We start from the raw sequence: 21,671 nt of genomic DNA, 5'->3' as shown, positions 1-21,671 counted from the left end.
CACATCCATTTTGAAGGGGGGAAAAACCTGCACTGGCTGCTGATTTATTTCCAGGCCCAATCCAAGGTGCTAGCTTTAACTTTTAAAGCCCTTAATGGTTTGGACCCTGGGCACCTGAAGGAGCACATGCTCCCAAATGTTTCTGCCCACCCAACCAGAGGGGGCTCTGCTCTTTGTGCTGACTTTGAAAAAGGCTTGACTGTCATGCACATGGAACAGGGTCTTCTTGGTTATTGCCCCAAGGCTTGGAAGTACTCAGAGGATGCCCATTCTTTAGCTTCCCCTGCTGCCTTTAAAAGACAAATAAAAACTCTGTTGTTTTCCCCTGTCTTTGACCTTTAAGGGGTGCTGATTTTTCTATTAATATTGTTGTATTGTTTGGTGCTCTAATTTAATTTGTTATATACTTTATTGTGTTTCTTTTAATGTGAATGTTGTGAATCAAACACCTATGGATAATGCTATATAAATTTAACTATAAATAATCTGTAACAATTAGTCATGCCTGTTATGAACTCATGGTGATTAGTAGTTAACTGTGAGCCTTGTACAGAATAAAACCATGATGGTTGAGCCATATTTTCTGGAACAGTATTAGAACTTTTGCTTAACCAATCAGTCATTCTAGCTAGGCACAATTTCAGAATGGCCAGAGATAGAAAATGTGTACTTCTTCTGCAGTAGTATCTCAAATTGGGTAGGGAGAAACTGGCTAAAAGAAGAGCTCTGTGGGGAAGTCCTGAGTTCCGTGAGCTTCTCTTCCATATGTCAGTGTTGTAGCTTTGTCCATAGATGGGCAATGATGTCATGGTGGAACCAAAGATACACTGAGATTATCCAACAATTTACACCACAGGTGCCCAGCATTGAGAAATGCCATGTCTATGTTAATTTACTATAGTAGTGCAGCTTTTTCTTCAGCCTGTCTCACCATTACTTCTCTTCTGCTGCCTTTCCTTTCTGTCTTTGGGGGACTTAAGGACAGAACAGGGCTTGATGTTCTGTTTGTGGTCGTATTTCTTGTTAGGAAGCCGCTTCCCTGAACCCAGGTAGCTGGTCTCTATTGCTTGAATCCTCTGCTCTAAAAGGGAAATGACACCATGCCTCCACAGTCCTCCATTAGAGAATCAACCAACCCCATCTAAAGTAGAAGTGTACAATCCCTGCCCAGAGATACGAGGTTGGCCATTCCTGATGTAAAAGGATAGAAAAGTAACCACTGTTTTAAAATTCTCATTTAAAATACACGATGTGTTTATTTTCATTGTTCAACAAGACAAAGTGAAGGCTATAAGTTATCAAAAGTGAGTGTTGGCATCCATACGTTGTCGTAACTTGCATACATCTAATGTATATGAGGAAGTCAAACATTTCAGTGACAGACTATGAAGAGACACACGTACATATACAGATATATAAACAAACTATACATACATACATGGATGAATAAATATACATATTTATGGGCATACAGTATACAGATAAGTTACTATACAGGTGCAGTAAGTGCAATATACTGTATAAGGCTATAACAAACATTGGAGGAGATCTGATGAAATTATGGTCACCATGGCAACAAGGCTAGAGTGGTCTGTGATGTAAGAAAAGAGATGGCGATAGAAACAGAACTTGTTCACAGGGTCCTGTGTGGCACTCCCTCTCTCTCACACACAGTTTAAACAGAACACGTCAAAATTCACAAACTTCACATATTAAAAAAAAGACAAAAGAGCAGATTGCATGAAAAAGAGCAGAGATGTATGGGAGATGAAAGAGGTAACATATTATTCATAGCATATTATAAATAGGCTTCTTATTTTCTTTAACAAGGGGGATGGTGAACTATACACAATCCCATGCTCCCATCAATGTTTGCTTCATGCCACTTTTAATCACTATCATGTTTCATTTATGAATAATATCCTATAAAACTGTTGCCCTGAGTAAAACATAAATATACACCAAAGGAGAAAAGGAAGATTTTTCTTTCATTCAACAAAGGCACAAGGATTTCAACAGTAGGTGCAGAAGAGTCATAGGAAAGCAATTCAGCAGTAGTGTGTGTATGGGGATCACATTTAATTTCTCAACCCAATAAAACCAGTGTTTGCTCTCAGAATTTTGGAATAGTTGTAAGACTTAAGTAAATTATAGAGGGTAGATCTTAAAGCAACACCCCTGAAGCAGCAAGAAGTATTACCAAGTAAAATAGAATTATAGCCACCCTATTGATAGACAAGGATTTATCATTTAACTTATCTATTATTAGTAGGCCTGTGCAGTGTTGGATGGGGAGGTTGGACATGGCTTGACATGAGCCAGGTTGAAAGGTGTTGGGGCTACTCTGACCAAAACCTACGGAAGCCTAGTTCAGGTCAGAGTTTTCTGGCCTAATCTGAACAAAATCAGAGCACTTTGGGACTTCTAATGGTGTTGGGAGTCTGTTCACGGCAGGGGAAAAAAATTATTCTGCCATCTGCCTGTTTGCCTGCCCGCCCATGCATTTCTTAATTTTGTTCTTTTTGTTTTTACTCAAGTTTCTACTCACAATTTTAAATATAAAGCAGTGGATTTCTGAGTTTCCCCTGTGATTCTCTGATGTTACATTACTTCCCCTGAAATTCATGGATGTTATATCACAGTTCTGCATTTTCTGTGAGTACAATTTTCTGGTTACTTAAAAAAAATCAATCTAAAAACAATGAATGGTTGGAATCATTTTTAATTAAGCACATGGAGGCAGACCATCCTTACCTGTGTATGTGCTTTCAGGGCTCCTGGGCAAGCCCATTTTTTTTCCTGGAGATTGTTTTCTTTCTCCATACACTTATATGGGGATTTTTGCCAATTTTACCAACCCCCAACTTTCTGAAGGGTCCAAAAGGACCCGAACCAATATTTGGGGCCCCAGATCTTGCCTGATCAGATCCAGTCCTGCTTTTTGTAGTCATACACACCCCTAATTATTAGCATAAATTAATTCTAAGTTCCATTTCACTACACTATGAGGTAATCCCTGTAAGTACACTGTGAGGTTTGATTATCACATCTGATTATTTAAAAAAGCAGTTAAAACTTGGATGAAACACTTCCAGATAAGATTTCCACAGGTCTAGCATTGGCTTGGGCAGTAGAGGAATCAAATATCTTGTCCAGAATATAGGGACAGTGTTTTCCTGGATATAAAATGTCCAGGAATTTGAACACATTGTACCAATTTTTCTGGTGTTTCTCTCCAGGGATATAGTTACACAGTGCCAATGTTCTAAAACCCCATATTCATACCCTTTCTCTAGCACCTGTGCTGCCGATTGGCTAGGTTGGCTTTCTAGCTATGGCTCAGTAAACCCCTTCCCCTCATTTCTGGAACATCTCTAGAATTAGCAAGGGTTTATTGAGGTGAAACATTCCTAGACCTCTCCTGTGCAAAAAACACTATAGGGGAAAATGTGCAAAACAGCCACCAAGCTCCATTGTCGAGCACTCTTTCACAACCCATTCAGCAAAGCAGGTTTTTGAAATTTTGATGGTTGTGTCAGGAATTCTCTCTATGGCAACCCTATTCCCAGTAAATATTTTGATTTTCTGAGTAGTCAGGAAAAATGTGGTTCTATAACTGCAAAAATTAACCAGCCCCATGAGATTTAATCTACCTGCATTAGACCAATGAAACAATAACGAGACACTCTGCCCACCATATTTTGTTTTGTCTGTCTACACACTGACTCAGCAGAGGTTTTATGTGGGTTTCTCGCATATATCTATTGCACATATTTCTATCTGAATGAATGTTTTTGAATGCTAGCAGAAAAACGAACAGACTGATCCCAAACATATCTCTTTAAATATCTATTTTGATTTGATAGAAGGTATCCCCAAGTTAGTGAGTTGAGGATTGCAGTTCTCATTAGGCTGGTGCCTGTGCCATCAAAGACCCCCTGATCAAATCCTGAGGCCCTGATGATAAACGGGGGTAGCTGTCAACATGACTGCCACAAAGTGTTCCAATTGCTGACGCTGCTGCCAAAGTAAGTGTCCCCCAAACCTTTCCGGAGGTCCACTTTAGAGGCAGAAGTGGCCTGGAGCATTCAACAGCTGTGCTGCCACCTGGATCTTTATTTATCTATCCTGCAAATAACCTGCTGTTGCATCACTGGATACACTGACATGGGTGGAGGACTTGCACTACAACATGCTAACCACCGGAATAGCTCCCAAAGGGCATCCAGGTTCATCCCACCTGGTGGTGCCTTTCCTTAGCAGAGACCCAGAGCACTGTTTGGTTGCTGTGCTGGTTCATCATCACTCGTTTCTCTATAATACAATACCCTCAGCCCCACTGCTAGCTAGCTATTTATCTTGCTTACTTACTTATTTGTTACATTTGTATACCGCCCCATCCAAACAGCTCTGGACCAGTATGCAATGGGGGTGAGGCATTACATTACAGATGCAGAAACCTGTATGCTGCCCTATCCTCCTGCCTCTATGGGAACCCACAAAGTCACTTGGCCAAGGGCTCCCATGAACCTGATGCCAACCGTGAGTCCTCAAAGCACTTGCGGACACACCATACACTCATAAGCAGCCTACATCACCATGCAAGATTAAAAATATGGAGGAATCACAGGCTGCTCCAAAAAGGGGGGTAGGGTCAGCTAAGGAATTTGTTCTCCTACGCCCTTTCTATTGCACAGTGAATGGTTGCTACCTTCAAAAAATTCTTCAGAGTTCACTGCAATATAAACCAAGTCAAAAACTCTATTCACATGTTGATGTTATGTACAGTGTATTCAGGCACAGACCTCTATACAGGTACAGTTATTTGCATGATGTGATATATACAGGTACAGCAGTATACTTCCTCCTGCATTTACCATGCATTTAAGGGGCCTGTATCCAGGTTCATTTTTAAAATGAATGCAGGTACAGTCATTCACACAAGAATATATACGAGTGTACCAATGTCTGTATACTTGTGCAATACAATGTCTGAATAGGTCTACAAATCTTATGTAAAATAATATTTGACACAATCATGAATATTGGACCAGAAGCAGTTTATTAAAGTGGTTACAGCTTGTTGCTAGAGAATGACTGGGCATGTCAAAAAAAATTCACATTAACTGAAGGGATTGCTCCTGCTGTCCTGCTCCTGGCCTCCATACATTCATCTAAAGTTATGAATACTGCCTTCAGGCATTGCAGTTTTGGATATAGATAGGTTTTCTTCACGTGACTGGCAACCCTTGAAAAGCAAGATTCCTGACAGTGTATATAGAACCTATGTTTGGGGTTTTGTATAAGCTATCGTGTTCAGGTTCAGGGGCAGTAGAAAACTGTCATACTTTTGTTGGGACAAAAAGCTGCTTGTTCAGGTGTAATGACCCTGTTCTGCCAGAACGTTTTGACCCATTCTGAGCACCATTTTGGATTCCAAATGGCGCTGTTCTGGCCTCTGCACAAGCATGGCAGCCATTTTGTGTGGTGGTGCTGACCAAGCAAATGGCCACCAAGCATGCACAGAGGAAAGAAGAGCACCATTTTGGATTCCAAAATGATGCTTGGAACGGGTCAGAACAATCTGCCTCAGAATGGGGCATTCTGTTCCGAACTCAAAACATGCCTCCCTTTTAAAGTGTGTTCTGTTTCACGCTCTGAACACTCAAAATGGCCTGTTTTGAGGTGGAATGTTCCATCTATCCCAAAGGAATTCTAGGGCTATCCTCACAATCAGCATTAGGGCAAGAGAAGCCTCTCACCCTAATTTGGGAGATAGGTGACCTCTTGATTGGCCATCATGATAATTTTAAAAACGAGGTGGTGGGGAATGATTGTGAGCTGGGTACGAAGGTGGGAATCATGGAGAGTGTTTTCCCTCTACCCTCACAGTGGAGCTGGGTAAAAGTTCTGGGCTTGCTGCTGCTGCCTGCCTCTGTTCCCAGCTTACAGATGATCACTTCCACCTCTTCTAACCTTGCTTTTAAAAACCTCACGATGGCCAATCGAGAACATGCCCAGCTCCCAAATTAGTCAGAGGTTTCTACCCTACCCTAATGCTGATCACAAGAACTGCCCAATTGAGCATTCAGGCACCACTGGCCTAATTTAAATATGACACTGAGACAGTTCTCATGACCAAATGGGGGCAGGCAGGAGGGAAGGTAGAATTCCTGCTCCAAGATGACCAGAGCCTCCTTTTGGCTCTGCAGCTCGTGTGCCCACCAAAACACCACAGCAGCATTCTCCATAGCTGAAATTGGGAGCCGGGGCCTCCAGCTATCCCACAATGCATTGCATGAGCTATGGAGAGGCAGCCCTCAGGACTGAAGCAGCTCCACTCTGCCTGACACCACTGTCCTCGAAATTCTTTGGTAAAAGTGGTCACTGGCTCCTGGGAGCTCAAAAACCCAGAACAATAATCCAGATGACTGAATTCTGAGGAAGGACAGTGGGTATTTCTGTCCTACCTCAGTTTAGACCTGGGTTAAAAGTTGGGCTACCCACTTAGACAGGATCTGGGTTGGAGGCATTCCCATGGCTCCAGATGGGCCTCTTACCCTGGCTTACCCTCTCCTACCCAGAAACAACTGGTCGTGAGGACAAACTGAGTATTTGGAACCCAGTCCTGATTATTTTAATATAGTCACAATCATAATTCACCCAGGCTCCACTGCAGCAGGATTAGAGGTAATGAGACTATCTGCTGTTCAATCAAGCCTTGGCAATGCACTTTGGATGAGATGTGGCAACTTATTTCTGTTGCATTATGAGCCTGGCTGAAATATGAAGTGAAAAAAGATTGAGATAACAGCATGCCAGAGGTTGCCTGCAACACAGAAATGCCACTCCCTGTCCCACTAAGAATCAGAAAAGTCCTGGATATGTCTCAGGTGATTTCATTTCATCATGAAGAAAAGAGCACACTGGACAAGGAAAGATGGTGTCTATGTTGACATTCTTAGCCCTTGTAAGCCATTTGTTTCAATTTGAACTGATTGTGTTATCGAATAAGCCCTACTCCAATGCAGTGCCTACTGTGAGGCAGTTAAATGCCTGCTAATGTGCTTTCCAGCTTGTGACAGCCATTAAAAAATCCCAGCTAAATAGACCAATAGCTCCCTCTAACGAACAAACAAAAAATGGCAAGCTAAATGCAGGTCTATTTATAATCACCTACTACAGCAACATGTGCAAAAACATGCACAGCATATGTAAAGCCTGCTTGAGAAAAGAAGTTAGATTTTTGTAAAAGCTATGTGTGGGGCAGGGGGAGGCGGAAACTATGGTAGGGTCTGGAGAGTGCTTAATGGAGCTTTCAAAGGGATATGAGATTGATCATCAGTATTGCTTGTTTGTATCATGGATTCAGATTTCCTGCAGCTTTTTGAAGAATGCTCCATATAAGACCAAATTACAGCTTGAGAGCTACAGAGTCACGCACTTGACATGTCTGAAAAATGGCTTTCACCTTACTGTCCAGAGGTAGCTGGTCACTGTTGTACGCCTGAGGCACACACTAAAAAAGCCACTTCCCCCAGCCAAGCTGGCCCCATCCCCAGGCCAAAGTCAACATCACCTCATCCAGTGGTGTAACAAGCTCTATGTGCAAGAACTGAACATGGGCCCCATCAGATAATTTCCTCATAGGGCTCAATGGGAATCCAAAAGGTAAATAACTCCTGAATTACTGGGCAGAACGCTAGAACTTCCAGTACAGAACTGGTACAAAACATATACATGCCTGCAGTTTAGATAGGTGCCCAAAAGCTACATCTCCCCCCAGTGCTGAAGGATGACACTTTGACCCCATCTGTGTAGGTGGCAATTGTGACATCGTCTGTGGTCTGTCTATTATGATGTGCTCATTGTCTCCATGGTGATGGTTAAAACTCAGTGGCCAGACTCAGTGGTATGGAGAATGCAGGAGAAGCATCTCAGAGGGGTAGCTTGGTTCTCTTCCTTCTCCTATCCCAAGAATCGATGGGATCATCATGGCAAAGCAGTTGTGCTCCGTTTAAATATACAAATGAGTGTCAGGTAAGATATATCTTTCTGTTCTAGAACAGGAATTTGTAATGGATGGAGGTAGTTTGCAACCAAGCAGTCCAGCAAATGAGGCAAGTATTTCAGCATCTCTAAATGCCCAGTTATCTCACTTCCTTTCTTTGGCTCTGTAAATAACCTTTGCCAAGGCTTAATTCTAGAGCTGGTAGGGGGGAAGATACTATGTTGTCTGGAGAAGTATCTTCACCCTGGAAATAGACTAACTTGAATGGGAAATTTACAAATGGTCAATAGAAAATAGAAAATGATAAGACAATCTTCATTTTGGGAATCATTGGGAAAAGCAGAAAAATCATATATTCTGCCAAGCTGAAGCAAATAAACTCATAACAAAAATGGTGATGCAAAGTAAGGAATGATGCAAGCTAAGAAACATAACTTATCATACTGTTTCAGAAAAAGGGAAGTGAAAAACTTCAGATATCAACATCACCAATACAGAGGTAAGTGCTTTATTGCTAAAGAAAGCAGCCATTTGGTCCCACCTGCCCAGAATGAGAGACACCTTCACAAATGTTCCTTATTAGCAAGAAATGGCTTGGCTTGGACTGCATGGTTTTCAACCAGTTTAGGAAAACAACAAAAAGTCCGATGATACACACTGTTCAGATATTGGTTGACTCGTTGATTTAAAAAAATCAATTTTTTTAGTTTCTAAAACTGTCACAACTGCTTTGTTTCATGGTAGAAAGTTACAAAATGTTTTGGAGTTTAATCCCTCTCTCTGTCCATCCTTCAATCCTCATTTGGAGGAAACTGCTCCTTGTCTTAATATAAAAGGAGTAGTACTCCAGTTTTTGCACTCTGTGTTACAATTCCATAATGTGTGGGCATAAAGTCATATGGGAGTATCACATGATGGTAACACTAAATGTGCGGAAGTTCAAGGATATCAGTCAATTGGTTGATGTTTAATGGATGGTTCTGAATGGGGCCACACTTCCCCAGAAGGAACAGGTATGCAGTCTGGGAGTGCTTCTGGATCCAAACCTCTCCCTGGTGTCCCGGGTTGAGGTGGTGGCCAGTGGTGCTTTCTATCAGCTTTGGCTGATATGCCAGCTGTGTCTGTTTCGTGAGATGAACGACCTCAGAACTAGGGGTGTGCAATTCGGATATTCGGTGATTCGGTTCAGGACCCGAACTGAATCACGCCTGTTCTGTTTTGTGCCCGAATATGGGCCACCCGAATCACCCTTGATTTGGTTCGGATTTGGATTTAATCTGAATCCAAATCCAAATCGATTTGGGGGGAAAGGGGCCCAGGGGAAAATTTTGGGGTGGGGTGGTAGTGCCCAATGGGTGGAGTCTACCACCCCAATTTCAGGGGAATTGGGCAAAGGGCTGATTTTTGGGGAATTTCTGAAGTTTTAGTGACTTTGGGGCAGTTCGGGGGCATAGCATGGGATCTGGGCAAAAGGAGTGGGGTGGGGTGGTAGTGCCTAATGGTTGCAGGCTACCACCCCAATTTCAGGGGGATCGGGCAAAGGGCTGATTTTTGGGAAATTTCTGAAGTTTTCATGTCTTTGGGGCAGATTGGGGCAGAAAGTGGGGACTGGGGCAGAATAGTGGGGTGGAGTGGTAGTGCCTAATGGGTGGAGGCTACCACCCCAATTTCAGGGGGATTGGACAAAGGGGTGATTTTTTGAGAATTTTTGAAGTTTTAGTGACTTTGGGGCAGTTTGGGGGCAGAAAGTGGATCTGCCCCAAAAGAGTGGGGTGGGATGGTAGTGCCTAATGGGTGGAGGCTACCACCCCAATTTCAGGGGGATTGGGCAGAGGGCTGATATTTTGGGAATATTTGAAGTTTTGGTGTCTTGGGGCAGATTGGGGGCAGAAAGTGGATCTGCCCCAAAGGAGTGGGGTGGGCTGGTAGATAGTGCCTAATGGGTGGAGGCTACCACCCGTCCCCAATTTCAGAGTGATTGGGCAGAGGGGTGAATTTTGGTGAATTTCTGAGGTTTGTCTTCATAAGGTGAAGTGTGCTAAATTGATTACTTCCTCATATTCATAGTAATTGAGAGTGTGAAAAAGTGAAAGTGGGGTCATGAGAGTTGTTTAATTGAAAAAAATCTCATTTGCTATGATAGAATGAGAATTCACACCTTTTTCTGCCCCACTCTTTTGGGGCAGATCCACTTTCTGCCCCCAAACTGCCCCAAAGTCACTAAAACTTCAAAAATTCTCAAAAAATCACCCCTTTGTCCAACCCCCCTGAAATTGGGGTGGTAGCCTCCACCCATTAGGCACTACCACTCCACCCCACTATTCTGCCCCAGTCCCCACTTTCTGCCCCAATCTGCCCCAAAGACATGAAAACTTCAGAAATTTCCCAAAAATCAGCCCTTTGCCCGATCCCCCTGAAATTGGGGTGGTAGCCTGCAACCATTAGGCACTACCACCCCACCCCACTCCTTTTGCCCAGATCCCATTCTATGCCCCCGAACTGCCCCAAAGTCACTAAAACTTCAAAAAATCCCCCAAAATCAACCATGAACCGAATCACCCAAATTTTTTGGACCCGAAATTCAGGTGATTCGGCTCGGCCCCGAAAAATATTGGGGGACATCGGGGGTGATTCGGTTCAGCCCCGAATCACCTGGAATTGCTCATTTCGGGCACAGATCGTTCTGTGCCCGAAATTTTTTGCACATCCCTACTCAGAACAGTGGTACATATGCTGGTAACCTCCAGACTTCACTACTGCAATGTGCTGTATGCAGGGCTGCCTCTGTACATAGTCCAGAAACTGCAGTTTGTACAGAATGCAGCAGCCAGGTTGGTCTCTGGGTCATCTCAAAGAGACCATATTACTCCCATACTTAAAAACACACACACACAACTACACTGGCTTCCAATACGTTTCCAGGCAAAATACAGGGTGCTCGTCAGAACCTATAAAGCCCTAAACAGTTTAGGCCCTGGGCAATTGTGTTTTGTGTTTTAATAATAGTTTTAACTTTTTAGTTTTAATTGTGGAATGTTTTAATCTTTTATGGGCTGTTTTTATTGTTTTATGAACTGCCCAGAAAACTTGTGTTTTGGGCAGTAAAGAAATGTATTAAATGAATAAATAAATAAAATTTAAGATAACATCGTCTTTGTCATGAGGCCGATCGCCCATTTAGATCATCTGGAGAGGTTTGTCTGCAGTTATTTAATGCTGTAATCATGTAACAATACCATGTGAAATTTCAGAGCTTTCTGCCCAGCCATTCAGTAGTTATTAATATTTTTTAGTTCCCCATAGACCCCTATGGGAAAATTATGATCTAAATCAGAAATTCGGGCACAGCGCCCCTAGTGGCAGCCCATGTTCATTGCACATGTTTACTCAATTGTATATCTGCCCCGATTCCCATCACACACACACTCATTAACTAGTGCTGCCCCACCCCGCCTCCAAAGCCTGAGCGCCATTTTCTGTGCACCTGGCAGGAGATGTACTGGGCTGCTACATGATACCTGGTGATTCAACCTGGACAGCAGCAGCAGCACATTAGCATTAGACACTCCTCGCTTTCACTGGCTCTTCTTCCCACAGTAGAGGGAAGGACAACCAGTGGAGTAAGGGTTTGGAGAATGCTAATGCTAATGCTGCTGCCACTGCCCCAGATTTTAATAGCCAGGTATTGTGCAGTAGCCCTGTCAGTATCCTTGCAGGTGCACAGAAAGTGTTGTCCGGGCTTGAAAGATAGGGATGGGGAGAGGGCAAAAAGGGCATCTGCACACCAATAACTAGGGTGGAAGGCAGGGGCACATTCTGCCACCTCCCAAATGGGTGATTTTCACCTCATGGAAGAGACACCCCTGTTACTATCTCTATCAGGGCTACACAACTTTGGCTCTCCAACTGTTGATGGACTACACCTCCCATCACCCCCAACCAGGGGGGGGGAATTGTCAGGAATTATGGGAGTGGTAGTCGAGGGCTGAATTTGTGCAGCCCTGGTCTATACCTATATTATGTCCTTGTCCCTTGGACCATCAGCACATATCACCTGCTGTAGCCCATGTCTTTCATTTAACACCAGCATTGCCATCTCTTTCTTTTCCCTTCTCCGTTTCTGTCCTCTATCAACCTTTCCCTTCCTGAGACCCTTCTTTGATTCTCCTCTTCCTACAAGACATCCCAGCAACTTCTGGCAACTACAATGACCACCCCAACAACTTATCTTCTTCCTTGTAGCACCAGCAGTTCCTAATAGAGTAGATTCACCTACTTCACCTCTGCCTCTTTGGACACCTGAAAACAAATTAAGAAGTTTCACACCCTCCTCCTACAAGTAGTAGCAAAGGGAGACTGAGGTGCTTCCAGAAACGTGATACTTCATGGATATTTATTCTTTATTTCTCTGTGTAAACCGCCCTGAGCCATTTTTGGAAGGGCGGTATAGAAATTAAATAAATAATAAATAAATAAATAAATAAATTTATTAATTAGATAAATTAGTAACTGGGGAGAAGAGGATGAAAATGTGAAATATTATTGAGCACCCATTATGTGAATCCTGCTCCAAAACGTACATTTCTTTTCTCCAAAGGTCTAAAATTCTTGTACCTTTTCCTCTGCTGGCATTGCTTCAATCAGATCTAATCCACTCCTCAGTGAAGGACCTGACAGTCTTTCCGAGCAATTCTGCTTGCAGTTGCCACTTACACATCTCAATAGCTGTTAGGAAATAGCAGGAAAATGGGATTTCCCTCCTTTTAAAAATGAAGCAAACTATGTCCTTCAAGATGTGTCTTCCAGCTCCATCTAGTGGCTACTGGGCTGTATGGTGCAGCTGAAGAAAATTAATGTTCGAATTTATTTCTGAAGTATGAGCTGAAACAAACTGACTAAAACAAAAAAACCTTATGCGCTTTGCATTGGATAAGTTTAACATACATGGGCACAGACAAGAATTTGATACTGCGGGGATGGAGGGGATTATATTTGGCTTGCAGCACTGATCATGAAGAACTCAGCAGACATTAATCTGTGGGACAAATGACCTTAGCTACTTGACATCCCTGGAATATACAATAACACAAATAACTGATTTCACAGGTTATGTAGTGTTAGATGTTAAGTTGCATCATCATCATCATCATCATCATCAATTATTATTGTTGTTTACACAGTCAGACAGGTGTTATTGACTGGTTTGTTTTATCCAGACATCAAGTCCTTCCCAAGGACCTGGGATGCCAGAATTTTATTATCAATGTTCTTGTTGTTATTATTATAGATATCATCACAGAATATAGGCTGTTCCCAGTAAAGTTGCTTTTTGTAATTGGCCAATGGTGATTTCTGTGGCTCCTATGGTGTTGAGGTGCTCTTCAAGGTCTTTTGGAATTGCACCTAGGGTGCCAATTACTACTGGGATTATTTTGGTCTTCTTCTGCCACAGCCTTTCAATTTCAATTTGTAGATCTTTGTATTTTGTGATTTTTTCTATTTCTTTTTCTTCTATTCTGCTATCCCCTGGTATTGCTATGTTGATTATTTTGACTTGTTTTTCTTTCTTCTTGACTACAATTATATCTGGTGTATTGTGTGGCAGATGTTTGTCTGTTTCTAATCGAAAGTCCCATAATATTTTTGCATCTTCATTTTCTACAACATTTTCAATTTTATGGTCCCACCAATGTTTGGCTACAGGTAGCTTGTATTTTCTGCAGATGTTACGGTGTATCATCCCTGCTACCTTGTCATGCCTTAGTTCATAGTCAGTCTGTGCGATCTTCTTCTTATTATTATTATTATTATTAGTAGTAGTAGTAGTAGTAGTACATTAGCAATAGTTATTGATTAGGGAAGTTTTAGCTTGGCCAAACCTTTGAATGGGCTTGAATAAAACTGTAGGGCTCTATCCTTAAAATAACCTTACAGAGATTTGTGAGTCAGAAGGTGCCTATGCTGAGAGGTTTCAAAAGTTAGGCCAAACAGGTAGTGAAATAAGGGTCCTTACAATATGGCCTCTCATAGCAGAAGACGGGGGGATTTCAGCATGGATGCAGAAAAATAAAAAAATGCAGACATCCTGAAAAGCTGACGTAGTGGAATAAAACAAATCTGGGGACATCCATACTTACAGGGCTTGTGATCATGTAAGATGACTTATGAGAAATGGGTAAATTAGGGAACCTAGAGACAATCCAATCAAAGCACCTGAAATTTGGAGGAAACAGCTATGACCATAAAAGGGGTAGACAGATACTTTATTTACGGCCAATGGCCAAAACAAAAGGGGTATAAAAGTGACTGTGTTAGATTTTAAGGGGTCTTCAGATCTTCTCTGGAAGTTTGTGCACCTTCAGCTTGTTGAATAAACAATAGCACTGCCCAGCTACTTCCTTTCCTGGGTTCTTTTCTAATTTGCCTACTATAAACACTGATGTAGAAATCTCTTATGTAGTAATGGATTTCTTAAAGTGCAGATTCCTTCCAACAATTACCTTTAAGTTATTCCAGATAATAAACTAGTGCATATCTCAAGAGTTTGAGCCACCTTGCACTATGTTATAGCATCTGAGAGAAAGCTGTAGGTTTGGACCATAGCTCAGTGGTAGAGCATCTTCTGCTTCACATGCAGAAGGTCCCAGGTTCAATCCCTGGCACATCCACATAGGGCTGGGAAAGACTCCTGCCTGAAACCTTGGCCATGAGTAGGCCATGAGTGTAGGCCATGAGTTCCCAACCTGTGGTGCTCCAGGTGTTGCTGAATTACAACTCCCATCATCCCCAGCCACAATGAATTGTAAATGGGGGAGGGTCATGTGAGTTGTAGTTCAACAACATCTGGAGTACCACAGGTTGGGTACCCCTGGTGAAGACAATACTGAGTTAAATGGACCAATGGTCTGACTCTGTATAAGGCAGCTTCCTTTGCGCTTATGTTCAAAGGTATACAATTTCCTGAATGTAGGGACTTACTTCCGAGTGCACTGCATGTTTGTTAAATGGCATCCATGCAGAACAGTGGCTGACATACTGTAGAGCTCTCCACAGTTCCAAGAGGGGGGCACTCACAGAGTTTCTGAGCTATGGAACAGCTGGTCCTTGCTTCTTCTGAACAATTTTGTCCCTCCTAAGGAGTGTTTCATCACTGCTGCATTGCTACTGCCATCACTTCCCAAAATGTGAAGTGTGTTGGCCACTATACTGTGACACACGTTCACATATACACCCCTTCATGTATACACCCCAGCATGAAGCCCCAAGGACCTGCTGCATAAAAGGATAGCAGGTACCAGGGCATGATGACTGTTTTGCAGAGTTTAAAATTTTGACTCCCTCATGTCTGGCCTCATCCCCTACCCCCCATAATCCAGCCACAGCATAGAGGGTTGTTTATTTGTTTGTTTGTTTTTTTGTTTGTTTAGTGTTCTTCAACATTCCAGATTTCCAAAAATACATTTATCAACAAATGCATAAAAAGGGGAAAAATATTGCCTTTATACTTTGGGTCTGAAGAAAGACATTAATAACACTTGAGTGAAGTCCCTGTTCCTCGATCCTAAACATAGTGCTATGTGTTTTGGATCACTGTGTAAATTATTTTGTAATGTTAAGTCTTGTACTTATGCAAAAATCACCAGATATTAATTACCTCAACATTCACCTAGGAAAGCTGAACATTAATTTATTTTTATCTTTAAGTTATACACATAGAAGAATGGTTCTTCTGACTTTTCTCTGCAGATCTGTGTTAACCTTTTCAACATTTTGTGATAAGTAGTCATATTTAAACTGGGTATCTATCTATCTATCTATCTATCTATCTATCTATCTATCTATCTATCTATCCCAGTTCCAAATGTGCCCCATTCTCCCAACATTTAATGTGAATAAGGTTGGGTCTACTCACAGAGTAGAATGAGACGGTAAAATCCTAAAATAATACAATGGATTGTACTACTATAGACCAAAGGTAGGAGATACTACTTCTGAATTCTTCTCTTATGAAAAGAAAGCTGCCCTGCAGGAAACTAGCATATCAGGGAGAAAAATTCTAGTAGGGCCTTGTGTCTGCTGCGTTCATTTTCTATTTGCAAGGAACTTCTGACATAGAGGTGCCTTCAGAAATGTGATCCCCCACCAGCAGTCTGAAGTGGTACATTCCATTCTATCTCCTCAGCATTCTGCCACCTCATTCTGCTGCATGTGTACACCAGAGGTAAGAAAAAAGAACCTGGGGTGGGAAGACACAGTTATGGGCTGCTTGTAAACAGGGTCTTAACTGGAGACATAGTTTGGGGAAGAAGGAAGCTGCCCCTTGCCCAGACAACTGCATGTCTGAGTACATCCTTTATCCCATATAAAGGGAGAAAAGGATGTACTCAGATGTACTCACTTATATGTACATCCCATATAAGTGAATGACTGCCACTCATGCCTAAAGGGGAAAATAAAGTGCTGTGCCTAGGGACAATGTAGTGGTGGGGTGAAACTGCCCACCACCCTGACAGTGGATGGCTTAGCAACCCACAACAGGCACCCCATTAGTGAAATGCAGTGCATCTCTATGTGCAGAGAGTGCATTTCACTCCTTGAGGGTCCATAATATATGGGTCTTTCCTCCATGATATACCCTGCTCATCATAATGATTTTCCTAGTTCGTAACAAACACAACTTCAGGAGATTATTTAGTAGTCCATTACCCTTACATATAAACTAGGAATGAAGAAAAATGAGCTGTCATGTGGAAACAAAATGCTTTGCAGTATCTCTAGCATGTAAGGACAGTGTTGATTCATATAGTACAACAATACAATCATGCACCAAGCTAAAAAAGAAAAAAAATAGAAGGAAAACTGGCACCTATAGTATAATAGAGTTTAAATGGTATGTACAAAGTCATTGGTATGGTCAGAATTCAATGGTATGTACAAAGTCCATGCGAAATATAGTGGAAATGTTTTGGACAAGATGTTTAAAAGAAATCTACATTATAACTGGAACCGACATAATTTATCAAATGTGGATAAACGTTTAAAGTCAGTAGAAAAATACAAAAGGGACCAGATTAAGCAAAAAATTTAAAAAAAAATTAAGCGTTCAGCTAGTACACAGAGTATAAGGTCATCACATTTATATTACAGAATGAAGAGGAGACAAATAGAGATTTAAGAATTAATGGCAAAGAAAGTCCTGCCATAGTGCTGAAGGGAGAATTTCTTTGCTGATGAAAGAGAGAGAGAGAGAGACACACACACACACATATACAGGCATACAAACAGAAACCAAACCAAAACACAGAATAACCATTTATAGTAACAGATGATAGACACACACAGGTGAGAACATTTGGCATGTTGCATCACAGGAAGTCATTCACGATTGGCTAACGGTGGTACCTGGCTCGGTTGCAGATTGCTGGCTTGCCTGAGAGGAGTAACGGAGGGAGGAGGCACACCTGATGTGGATGCAGATCGCCCTAATCTGCAGCTTGCTTTCGGTTCTGGAAAGAAAAAACAATGCATCACTGTGGAGGTTTCTGAAGATTCTTATCTGTCTAACAAAAATGAATTTTGACAGTCATAGAAACATATAGTTGTAAATGAAACCTACGTTTATGATGTTTCTGTTTTCCATTCCTTACTCTGACAGGGCTGACTAAACATTTTCCAGCATTTATCTTCCTGTTTATTGCTGTCAATTCCTGCCTTCAAGAACACCTTGATTCTCTGCAGCCCTCATCAAGTTATGTTCAACACACATACAATTTGGGTAAAGTGTGCATATGCACAAATCTGCATGCACAGACAGATATCCATGCATTATGTGCAAGTTATGTACAATAGTATACTTCCTATGTGTTCCCTGCATTTGAGGGGGTCTGTACTCTGGTCCACTTTTAAAATGAATGAATTAATAGTAATTCACATAAAAATATGCCCATAACAACATGTACAGACACCTGTATGATGTAAAATTTAGTATCTGAATATGACTTGCCTCCAATGCCAATGGAATGGTCATGTATCAACATGTACAATAGGGTCAAGGATGGGAACCTGAACTCTTTCTATTCAGCCATTCTCAGATATGTTATCTTACTAAGGAAACTTCCAACCAAAGGCTGAACTTAAAATAACCTCTTGATTTTTTATTTGGGTCAGCTTTGGTGTGCATTGGGGTTAAAACTTGTTGAGGAAATCCAGCACTTTAATATCTGATGCTATTCCATTGCTTAGAAAGCCACTCGGACATTGTCATTCAATCTGATTCAGTGGGCCCTTCTTGATACAAGAGAAAAGTAACTCCAGTAAGAAATGGGTAGACATTTTTTAGAGATGTGCAAAAAACCCTAGATAAACCTCAGTTCTTATAGTTTCCCATGAAAAATGTCAGATGTTTCTCTATGGGAGATCTGAAATTTGCTTTGAATTTCACTTTTTCAGAATGTTGGTGCCAATCATAATTTTAAAATTTGCCATCACTCAGGTCACATTAGAAGCAACAGTTCTAAGACTGGAAGTCACTGTAACCATTTTTCATCTCTGTGGTAGCTACAAGTCTCCTCCTCCTCCGCCGCCACCTCCTCCTCCTTTGTTTTGTAAATGCTAAGCTTAATTGACTTGCAGCTTGTCTCTTGATGGCTACTGTATGCACAGATGTATGAGTTTGGGGAGTTGTGGATACTTGTATACAGGGGCACCATTAGGCACAGATCTGGGGGCCCAGGTCCATGTGCTACTCTCCTAGAGGACCCCATTATGTTCCCTCAGGGAAAAGAGGGTCCCTTTTATATTTCTGGAATGGCTTGGACTAGAGTTCTGAAATTTGGCACGAGGGGTGTGGCCAGACCATGATTTGAATTGTTCGCACACCATTTGGGAGCAGGGAGTGCAAGCTTTAAGAAAGAGGAGAGCAGATCCTTACCTGCTCTCCACCACACCATGCAGCTTTCTGCTTGGGTGACACTCAGCGCAAGTACGCCCATGCAATGCCAGCATGAACATGGCATCTGTACATGCACAGATGCCATTTGCGTGGTCAGAAACACCATACTGACCATGCAAATGGTGCCCGTATACATGTGGATGCCATGTGTGTGTTCGCACCACACAGGGGTACTTGGACTGAGTGCCGTCCCAGAAGGAAGCTGCATGGGGTGGTGGAGAGCAGGTAAGTACCTGTTCTCCTCTTTATTAAAGCTCCTGCTCTCCACTCCCAAATAGTACTTGAACCATGGTTTGGGCACACCCCTATATGGCACTGATGTAGGACAGGTTATCATGACTCTGTGTATTGATTTTTCAATCCTTTGATTTTGAATGATTTTTTGGATTAAAAAAAAAAGTCCGAAAAATCCTATAAGTGGCTAGTTTCATAGCAGAAAATTACAAAAACTTCTGGAACTGAAGACCCCCCGCCCTGCACCATCATTCCATTGCCTTCATAAAACAGGGCAAATATCACCCCTTTGACACCACTTTGATATTTCTGGAATGGCTTGGCCTAGAGTTCAAAAACTAGGTTCAGAAATAGGACAAGTTAGTAGGACTTGGTGTATTGATTTTGAAATGGATCAGTCAGTCTGCTGATGTTTAATGATTTTTTAAATTAAAAAAAAACTTTTTTAAAAAGTCAAAAGTAATATAAGTGGCATTTTCATGGCAGAAAATTACAAAAATTGTTGGACTGAATCCCCTCCCCTGGTACATTGTTCCACCCTGATGTGAAGGAATCTGCCCTTTGCCTTCATAATAAAAGTGCAACATATCCCTCCTTTTGCCCAACCTTTTACACTTCCAGAATGGCTGAGCTTAGAGTTCCGAAACTGAGCACACATGTAGTCCAAGATGGCAGGACTGTGTGTATTTTTATTTCAGGGAAAGAAATGGGTCAATACAGTGATTTTTAATGAATGTTTCCCTACTACAGTAAAGCAGCCAGAAATAGATTTCTATCTATATAATAGTTCACATCTGATGACAGTGGAACGTACTCTTACATCTGAATGAACAACTTTTTTTTAACAATTACTCTATGCTCAAGTTGGTTTGTGAACCAAAAGTCCTGCATGAGAACTGTGAAACAAAGGGTATGTGCTGTGGTTTTAATTCCCCCCCTTACGAGTGCACTATATGTCCAAGTTGGTTTTATGTTTGAACTGTGGAGCAAGGGAAACATGTTGTGTCCCAGTAAGTTTGTGAATGGTCAAGAAGCTGTGTGAATCCATTGGGGCTTGCATTGTCTTTTGTTGTTGTTTGGCAAAAGCACTCTGGCCCAGATCCATGGGTTTGCAGTGAATGATCAAGAAGATGTATGGATCCTTTGGGAGTTGTGTAGTCTCTCCACTCCCACCCCCCAACCCCACATGCACTTTGGCCCAGACCTGTGGATTTGTGATGAAATGTATATATACAGAGAGAATGTTTATTTAAGGGGGAGGAGCAAAACTCATTAGTTCCAGGGTCCAAAATTACCTAGCTGCACCTCTGCTTGTATAATACAGCCAGACAATAATGCCTGCTTTAGCACTACTGATTTTTTTTTTTAACCCACTAAAAAGCTGCAAGGCCTTGTCTACTGCAACTTCGAAGTTGTTTTTCTTTGTTTCAAAAGGAGGAGGGAAATGTCATCATTTCAATTGGGCATACGCACCATGATGAAAGATTATCACATCTTTCTCAATGATACGCCTTTCATCTGGCATCAAAGAAACAGAACCCATCAAACTCAGAGGTGGTGTTTGTTCCTCTTTATCTCCCTGTGTATTCCAGTTCTGTGTGCCTGTTGAAACTTCACAGGGTCTTCTAATACTAGAAATTTCATATTAAAGTTTCCCATTAATGCTGTAGAATTTAGAAACTCCTTTAATTCCAAGAATTGAAGACAAAACGTGACTGAGAGTCTTTTTTCTGATTTTTAACTATTTTTAAATAACTTCTTTAATACAAATTAATCTCAGTTATTGCCCCCAGACATTGGAATGCTCTCCTAATGGGTATCACAGCCTCCATCACAATTTTTTAGAAAGCAAGTGACTTTTTACCCAGGCTTTTATATAAGTGTTGTTTTTGTTGCTGCTGCTCTGTATTTTATAGTCTTATTGTGTATTTAAAAACAAACTTTTAATTAGATATGTATTTTTATATTCCAATTTAATATTTTATTGTGTAACTGTTTTATAGTTTTATATTGCTTTAAATGTTTTCTAAACCACCTTGAGATTGTTTTAATGAAAAGCAGTATAAAAATCTAACAATAAATACATAAAAATAAAATAATATTTAAAATAAGATATAGCAAAGGAGGATTAAGTCATTTTTTGTTACTTAATACCAGTTGCTTGCTCTTTTAATCTGGAAAATTCTATTTTCCCCTAATGTAAAAATACTACCATGTGCTCATTCCCAGGCAAGATCCGAAGACTAGGTGTTCAATTCTTCCAGTTTCATGTAATAATAAATACAGGTGAACGTGGTCAAAGACATTACCATCAGTTTGAAAGGGTTGCTGGTCAGCTGAGTGTGTGGTACCTTTCTGGTACAAGCAATCAGCAGAGTGGCAGACTGCTTAAGCCCAGAAGCCATTCTATCATCACACTCAGATCACCTCTCTCTGTTTTCCTCAGATCTTCTCTCCCTGTTAATGTGAACATTC

The 21,671-nt window shown here is 41.4% G+C and overlaps 1 protein-coding gene across 2 annotated transcripts in view; it reads right to left on the bottom strand.

Annotated features, from left to right (window-relative positions):
* Nucleotides 1-21,671, bottom strand: part of NYAP2 (neuronal tyrosine-phosphorylated phosphoinositide-3-kinase adaptor 2) — a 251,503-nt gene that overhangs the window by 24,812 nt on the left and 205,020 nt on the right. For both annotated transcript variants that reach the window (XM_053309357.1, XM_053309358.1), the window contains one exon: nt 17,414-17,517. In XM_053309357.1, coding sequence (XP_053165332.1) covers nt 17,414-17,517 — 104 coding nt within the window. The remainder of the gene's footprint in view (nt 1-17,413; nt 17,518-21,671) is intronic.

The sequence above is a fragment of the Hemicordylus capensis genome, chromosome 3 (assembly GCF_027244095.1).
Source record: "Hemicordylus capensis ecotype Gifberg chromosome 3, rHemCap1.1.pri, whole genome shotgun sequence".
Taxonomy (NCBI): Eukaryota; Metazoa; Chordata; class Lepidosauria; order Squamata; family Cordylidae; genus Hemicordylus; species Hemicordylus capensis.
This window is presented reverse-complemented; position numbering and strand designations above follow the sequence as displayed.